Source organism: Tasmannia lanceolata, unplaced genomic scaffold, assembly GCF_043159265.1.
Source record: "Tasmannia lanceolata isolate RefF3 unplaced genomic scaffold, GAP_Taslan_0.1 ptg000007l, whole genome shotgun sequence".
NCBI lineage: Eukaryota > Viridiplantae > Streptophyta > Magnoliopsida > Canellales > Winteraceae > Tasmannia > Tasmannia lanceolata.
The window spans coordinates 16,907,105-16,915,751 of record NW_027518684.1 but is presented as its reverse complement, the minus strand read 5'-3'; the positions used below and the strand labels follow the sequence as shown (position 1 = coordinate 16,915,751).

The 8,647-nt window shown below is 38.2% G+C and overlaps 1 protein-coding gene across 2 annotated transcripts; it reads right to left on the bottom strand.

Annotated features, from left to right (window-relative positions):
• Positions 1-2,941: 2,941 nt before the first annotated feature.
• SKIP5 (SKP1/ASK-interacting protein 5) lies at positions 2,942-8,455 on the bottom strand. Of its 2 annotated transcripts, none has more exons than XM_077385557.1 (5): positions 8,298-8,455; positions 5,377-5,521; positions 5,209-5,287; positions 3,649-3,707; positions 2,942-3,563 (listed from the first exon to the last, which is right to left on the bottom strand). In XM_077385557.1, exons 1-5 carry the CDS (start codon positions 8,398-8,400, stop codon positions 3,215-3,217), a joined length of 735 nt encoding a protein of 244 aa, XP_077241672.1. In that variant the 5' UTR covers positions 8,401-8,455; the 3' UTR covers positions 2,942-3,214. The 2 variants fall into 2 exon arrangements, with proteins under 2 accessions (XP_077241672.1, XP_077241673.1); XM_077385558.1 differs by having other exon boundaries at positions 5,377-5,490; positions 8,298-8,454.
• Between the last annotated feature and the right edge of the window lie 192 nt (positions 8,456-8,647).

The following is an 8,647-nucleotide window of genomic DNA, read 5'->3' as shown; positions in this document are numbered from 1 at the left end:
ACAACAATAAGGTAGAGGTACCACCCCTTGATATTTGATCCAACAGCAGCTCACTTTTTGAGAAGCTGTTGTTGGATCAAACAAGGGCCTTATTGTTGTAAGGCCTTACACCATATAATTTCTCCAATACACTATACAAATAAACAATTCAACAAGATTTTTTTTTTTTTTTTTTTTTTTTTTTTTGAAAATTGACTTATATTGCTCCCAAAATGTTTACATAGCAAGGGACAAGACATCCTAAACCATCCCTGGTTAACAGAACCCACAGGGTTTACATCAGAGAAATACAAAATCAAATCAAAAGATTTCAGATATCTGCCAGGTCTGGTGCCATATGGATGACCATTTGTTCCAACAGGACGCCATCTTTGGCCAGACGGTCTGCCAGCTCATTAGCCGACCTCCTCCTGTGTTCTAATACTGGTTTGATTTTGCGTACAAGATCCCTTAGTTCCGCGATTAGAGCTTGAATCCGCCACAGACATTTGGAATTAGTGGAGGCCCACGAAATCGTATTTGAGGAATCACCTTCGACGATGAGGGGTCCTAGGTTGTGCTTTGAATACCATCAAAGTCCAAAGAGAATCACACTTACTTCTGCCTCGTTTGCATCGTAGACGCCCGCATGTCCCAAATAGGACATCCGAATCCTCTCATTTGAGTCTCTAATGACTCCACCAATACCAGCCTTACCAGGATTACCAAGAGAGCTACCATCAAAGTTCAGTTTACACCATCCAACCGGCGGTGGTTTCCACTTCAGAGTAATCTTTTTCCTTTAATTTTCTCTCCCAAATGATTGCATTCCAGTTTCTAAGGATCTCACCGGTATCATATAGAATTCCCATCTTCGTTCTGACCCATGATACCAATTCACTTTTGATTTGCAGCGACACCCGATTTCTACTCCTTTCCTTATCTTCAAAAATCCGATTGTTTCTCTCCTTCCAAATATTCCGAGTATGATTGTGTATAGTAAAAGTTTCCACAACGCCTGCCCTGTATCACCAAAAGCACCACTGCTCCACCCCAATAGTAATCTTCTTATCCTTTGTTGAAACACCCAAGCTACATTGAAGAATTTCAATCTATTCGTCCACAAACAATATGAGAAGGGACAGTGTAAAAGTAGATGGTCCAAAGTCTCCTCCGCTTGCTTACATAGGACGCACCAAATCTCCAACTGAAACTTCCTTTTCTTCAGTCTATCGCAAGTGTTGATACTGTCGTACGTGAAGGCTTCTACTCTGGGTGGGGTGGGCTATGGACTTCCATAGGATTTTGTTAAGAGCAACGAAAAATGATTTAACGGAGAAGCATCTGTCGGGATCCGGTGTCCAGATTCCGTCGTCCTCAACGGAATTCGAACAGTAGCATTCCTGTAGGATTTTGAAGCAGAGCTTGTGAAGCTCCCAATTTCTTCTTCTTTGAGGTCCCTTCGTAATCTAATATCCCAAAATCCCCTCCCACTTGCCGCATCTCTAATCAAATAATCAGAGATTCTTGAGAACATGAAAACATTATTCATGTAATGTAGCTACAAACAATAAAACTACACTTCTAAAACAAAGAACCAAAATTATCATTCAACTCTACCACAACAAGAAACACACTCAGTAACCCAAAACAACAAAATTACAAACTAATCTCATATGGGTTGCATGCCCATTAAAAACCTTTGGAGGCAATCTTTTAGTTAGTGGATCAATAACCATGTTTTCTTTCAGTACCAATGTTCTTAATAGAAATCTAAATCTCTTTAGCTCTCTCTCTCTCTCTCTCTCTCTCTCTCTCTCTCTAATAAGCAAATAATTAGATCATTCTAGGGATATGCATCCAAACATATCATTGCACCTCAGCCCCATCTTCCACATCCAAAGAATTTTATCATTCCAAGGATCTACATCCAAACACATCACAGTGATTAGACATTAGCTAAAAAGATCATGCAAACTTATACGTAGATCTGATCCAGTGGCTCGGATCATGTGGCACGAACCAAAAAAATAGAAAACTCCCCAACATCTAACAAATCCTTGAACGAAGAAAATGCATTAGAATTTTGGAGGACTGTGGGGTGTTTGGATTTAGGGAAAAGAAAATTATGTAAACTAATGTTTTCTATGGAAAAAATATTCCATTTAAAAAAATGGGAAAAATACACTTAGACCCCGTGTGGTTTCTGACACATTCAAGTTAACCCCTAATGTTTAAAAAGTTACAAGTTGACCGCCTGTGGTTTCAATTTGTATAAGGTAGGCCCCCCTCTTTTGAAACATTATCAATGCTAATGAAGACCCCATACACCCCTCCAAACCCCATACCCGAATTCAAACACTACCAAAAATACAATGGGCCCACATTGTTTGGATGATCCACATCGTTCATTTGATGGGCCTTGACATAGATAAGGTGTGCCCAAAAAATCAGCTCCATAGGATCATCCTAACCCTTCAATCTATGGACGAACCGTCAACTGAGAGAGTCTATCATACACAAATTGAAACCACGGGGGGTCTACTTGTAACTTTTTAAGCATTAGGGGTTAAGTTGAATGTGTCAGAAACCACAGGGGTCTAAGTGTATTTTTCCCTAAAAAAAATCAAGGGTCTGGTTGGTTTGCAGTTTTCCTTAAAAACACAAGAAAACTTTTTATTTTGGAAATAATTCAATGGAAAATAAATTGACCAAACACTAAAATTCATTTTCCATGGAAAAAAATGCCTACATCCAAACAGCCCCAATGGCCCTCTTTGGATGCCACCAAAAACCATTTCTAAAACCATTATAACCATTACATGTAAATAATCAAATTTAACTTAAACATTTGCATGCAAGAGTATGAGCAAATATCTTTTAGAGATATCCAAAGAGACCCTACACTGGTAACACGTGCAAACAGAATTTCAGCTTCACATCTTTGAGAAAACACGCTCAATACAACAAATCTGCTAAGCTTTATAAATTGACATAAAGATAATAACTAGTTAAACAATGATAATACAAGATCAAGATAGTCCCCCTCACAGATTTTTGGATGACATAGGGTATCCCCATGCCAATTTTTAAGGTGGGACTATTCCCTAAGGATGCGTGCAATCACCCATAAACCACGCACATCAGGTAAACCTGGGAGGATTCGAACTCGTGTCAATGGGGAGCATAGCCATGACTTTAAGCCAAAGAACCACACCCGTACAGGTTAGTCCCCTTACAGATGATCTACATCAAACCAGAAAAAGAGAGCAGTTCTAGCACAGATAACTCGCACTCGCTGCAATGCCAAAGTCCCGCTGGTTAAAACAGCCTTAGCCCCTCCTTCAATCCGTGTCCGAGCAACTGTGACACTGTCACCACGTCCGTTCATCTCTGATGAAAATGAATCAGGACCATTGGCTGTGCTCACAATCGGGCACGAGAGGTAATCCAAGGGGTTCTCTTCGCATTGAAGAATGCACCTTTCAATGGTCAGTCGCCCACTCCGGTGAAGCAAACAGCATCCGAGCTCCGCTCTCACAGTTAAGTTTGCAACCTTACAGGTGGACAAGAACTCAAATGCACTGTCCAGATATGATAATTCAGGGAGAAGATCTGTTATTTTGCGAGCCAAAATTAAAACAATATAAGGAATGGGATATAACAAACCTATCGGAGCCCCGAGAACAGATCAATATGGTCTCATCAGGAACGTCACCTCCACCCATCTGAACAAAACAAGAGATGATAGAAAGACAAAATTTGACATTTTCTGTTTTATCTTAGGATCTTTCCGAGTATTGATCTAGATAAGGAGCAGGCTAAACATTTTGTATTGGGTTATTTTCCATGTTTGAGTAGAAAATCGACAATTAGTTATCCAATTCATTTAGCCACAAATGTTGGGTTTGAGGCCACTTGATAAGAGGCATACCTACAGAAGAAAATAAGCAATTAATTGGATTCTAGATTTGGGAACAAAGCAGTAGGGAGAGTAATTAAAAAATAGTAAAAATATATATATAAAAAAATGGGCACATATATACTATATATCACCTTTCATCAGAACAAAATAAAAAGATAATATATTCCTCTGGGTTTCCTTCAAACATCTACCATTTTAATAGCAGCATATTAACTATAGTAAGCCAAAAGCAAAAAAGCTAAATGGGTACAAAGGAGAATCAACATCTGAAAGCATGTAATAAATCTGTAAAAGTATAAAAGATTTAATAACACCTTCTCCAACAGCTTAAGCTTTTGGAGTAACTGGTTGTTTCACATGGTATCAAAGTAAAGGTCCTCGGTTCAAACCTACTTGATAGTAAAAATCCACATGCAATGGCCAAACCCAAAAAGAAGGGCCACATGTGCCACGTGTAGACCAAACTTAAAAAAAGGGGCCACACGTGAGGGGGAGTGTTAAAGCATAAAAGATTTAATAACACCTACAGCTTAAGCTTTTGGAGTAACCGGTTGTTTCACAAAATCATTCTTGCTTTTTGGTGATCCACAGGATAATAACATGCGGAGATAAGCTATCGTTCCTTCATGTTTGACGATCGGCCAATGCAAAGGCCGATAGATTAGATAGATCAGCTAGAGAGGGTCTTTCAAGGGCGGTGGTGGAGTTGTTGGATTTTCACCCCCGTGACTGTTTTCTCCTCTTGCTTTATATAGGCTTGTATCTGTACTCTTTCTTTACTTTCTTTTCTTCCTTGTATAGACCTCCTCGGTCTTTTTTCATGGAATGAAATCTTTCACCGTTCAAAAAAAAAAATGCGAACATTTGGTTTGTGATTCTCCAAAGTGAATAAGATGATTGGCAACATATCACGGCCTTTTCCAATTTAAAATCAATCAGTCTTTCTGGTGGATTAAGGCCCTGTTCGTTTTGGATTTTAAGAATTGATTCAGAGTTGAAAACTGAATATTGGACTCAAAATTAAACGCACGTTTTAGTCCAATAATCAGTTTCGGACTCAAAATCCAAAACAAACAGGGCCCAAATGAAGGAGATGACCAAACTGAATTGAAGTGTACACCATTTTCCCAGCCATCCAATTGGATGTAGACAAACCACCACCTGATAGCCATCCCACCAAGATCAGATGGGTGAGAAAATGTTTCACAAAGCAATATGGTGTGGCATTTTAAACCAGATCATTTCTCTTATTAAGTAGGCAACTAAATTGGATTAGTAACTAAAGAAAAAAGAAGTGGGCCTACCAGGCAAAGCGGCTTGTTTATCTGAATATTACAAGCAACATGAATCCCACCAGCAGCGATCAGAATGGTGTCACCAGGCCTTACACCAAAAGAGAATCTTGATGAGGTATAACTCCCTTCTTGTTTATCCACAACTGAGTCAGCAATCAAGTATAATATTTAACTTACTTTGCGGCGGATATTGCAGTTTCAAGATTGAGGAAGACTCCGGGCTCAGATTTGTTTCTGATGGATCTTTCGACGCGCAGCCATAGGCGGGGATGGCATGCCAGGTACTGCCATCTGCGGCAAACGAGGGCAGTGTTATACCGATCTGCAAACCCAACAGAAGCGTGCTAAAAAGCTGATCTATGAAGATATTTTTTTATGGAAATTGTCTAATAAAATATCAACTATGGACAATAATATAATAATTAGGCATTAGGTTTATCCTCCTTGTGGAGTTATGTGTGTCATGCAATCCCACTACGACTAGAACTAATGTTCAGTCATCATTTGGCTATCAGTTTCCTGCAATAAGGTTTGAAAAGAATACAAATAGCACAAATTAGTAGAATGTACCCAAGTATAAAATAACCCAAATTGATATAACCGAGCATGACATTTGTAATGTTATAAGAGGTCTGCCTAATCTAGTAACAGTTCGGACCTTGGTTTTGTGGGCAGTACAAGGGTACAGGCAGTTGTCCACAGTGCCATGAAAGAGATTCAGAGTGTCTCATTAAGGGCACGTGTGTTTTACATTACTTCCATTATAACATCATGATACATTGAGGCAGCGTGCTTGGAAGCCCCGACTAGGGCTGGCATTGACAGAGTTAATAGGGACAGTGGAGGCAATATCCTGGTCTTTTTCTAGTTCGATTGGCCATGCAGATTCTTCGGGAGCGGACTCTTCACTTTGGTTTATGCTCTTTCTTTAGTCATATGGGAGGGACACTAAAGGTAGAAGGTGATTTGTCAAGTGTGATTTCATGGGCCAAAGGAGACAACCTTGGGCAGGCGACAACTATATCATGACACGGTTTATATAAGTCGCATGGTAGGATGCTTGTATCTTTAAATATATACATCTCTTAAGCGTATATAATATCATAGGAGTTTATTATTATAAACCTCAGCTTTCATGCATTGTAAAAATGATACTTTTGTAACTGCATACATCTCACTTATTATATAATAGACAAGTTCTGGGACTTGAATCTCTCATTTCTCCAATTCATGTAGGTTGTTCTTCTATTCCTTACAAAAGAGTACTGATGTTGTCATGAAATCAGAGTTCCAGATCCAACATATGAAGTTTTAGAGGCCATTCAAAAAAAAAAGTGTTAGAGAAGATCCAAGCAAGCATTCCATCCACCATCTCCTCTCCCCCTCCTTAATTTTTTTATCTTCTTCCTTTTCCTTCAATGCAACTTCAGATCTGTTATCCCTCCTAGCAAAGCTAGATCTAATCTCCCCATCTCTACGAAACCCTACCCTTTCATCAGCAAAACCTAGATCTATACCCTACAACCTTCACAACCCTAGATCTGCCCCTCTCCTATTTGAAACCATAGATCCATGGTCCTCCCCAACACCCTAGATCTGCAATTTCCTTCACTTGCACACCTCAATGTGAGTCCCAAACTGATTATCGGACTCAAAATTAAATGTAATTTTGAGGCCCATAATCAGTTTGGGACAGAATTGGTTCTCGTAATCTAAACAAACAGGGGGCTAGGGATTAAGATCACAAAATTAGCATTTTACTCTAGGGAGATGGTACCATTCAAAAAAAAAAAAAAAAACTCTAGGGAGATGATTTTTTCGCCCCCCAAAAAAAAAAATGCACCCCTTAATGTTAACAGGGGGGCACATTATCCTAATGGGGGGCGAAAAAATCGTCACCCTTCACTCTATCAGCAAATAGGTAGAGATTTCAAAAATTCAATGAATTCAAACATCTCCTCAAAACCTAATGTCTCTACTCAAATTAATAAATGGAAAATTATATCGAACAGATACCAAATAGGATTCCTACCTCATACAATGAATCAAAGTCTGAAACATACATAACTTTGCATCAGTCACAACAAGTTCACATTGATGCAGGCCCATATTTTCATATCCCGTTATCCGGCAATCTACATACATGAAAGATTGTGTTTCCTACTAAATACCATCTTTGAATTTAACAAGTAGGATACTACTTTTTAGGTATTTAGAAACCATTGGAAACTTTAGTGTTAGATTAGAAAACTAAATAGATAACTTATTAGATGAATTATTTTGGGTTGTAGTTTTGCAATTTTCTTTCTTCCACCTCACTACACATTCCCTTCCATTACTAAATTCAATCCCCCCCACTAAAGAACCTGTTTGGAATGCAAGAAAAAAAAATTCTTTCCTCAATTTAGAAGGAAATAATATAAGTATGGTTAATTTAGAGGGTTATGAACATAAATTAGAGGTCCATCTTAAGGGAAAATCGAATAAGGTTGGTTCAAATTATCTTTTTCGTGGTATTTTTCCTTTACCAAAGTTTCCAAAAAAAAATCCTGCAATCCAAACAGGTCCAAAGAGAAGAAGGAAAAAAAAAACAATTACACAAACGATGAAGATTCAAATCCTGCAATCCAAACAGGTCAAAAGAGAAGAAGGAAAAAAACCCAATTGCACAAACGAGGAAGATTCAAATTAATTTACAACATGAATAAATAAGTAACACATAAGAGAGAGAATCGAATACCAAACCCTAAATCCTGTAATATGCATGAAGGATTAAAACCCTAAATTTTGTGCTAAGAATGACGACCTTTTGGAGTAAAGTGATTCGAAGAAACCCTAATGGGCCGTTTGGATACAGGAATTTTATAATCTAGGGTTGTAAAAACTTGGATTTTATAAGCTAAAATCTGTATTTTATAAGCTAGAACATAGACTGTACATAAAATTCAGGTATTAGCTTATAAAATCTAGGTTTTAGCTTGTAAAATTCAGTACTTTACAATCCTGGATTATAAATTCAACGTATTCAAACGACTCCTAAGAAAACAAGAAAAAAAAAGGGGACAAGTAGAAAACTATGTATAAAAAAAAAAGGATACCTGGTATTGGGGATAAGAAACTGAAGATGTGCATGATGCATCCATCATCCAGAATGTTAATGGTCGAAGCTGAGCAGCTCTTCAATCTTCGCTGCTTCTCCATGGTCGATGATGGATGATTCCAAAAACAAACCCTAAAATGGTCGATGATGAAGAAATATAGGGTCAGCGTTGAGTAATGGACCCCACTTCTTTTTTCTTTTTTTTTGTACTCGTCAATCATATCAGCACAACTATGTTTTAATAATTGCACAAACCCAGCTTGTCTTTTCATTTTTTAAATGGCTTGTGAAGCTTCTTGGGAGGTGGAATAACCTCTGGGAGGTCTTTAAGTACTAAAAGACAAGATG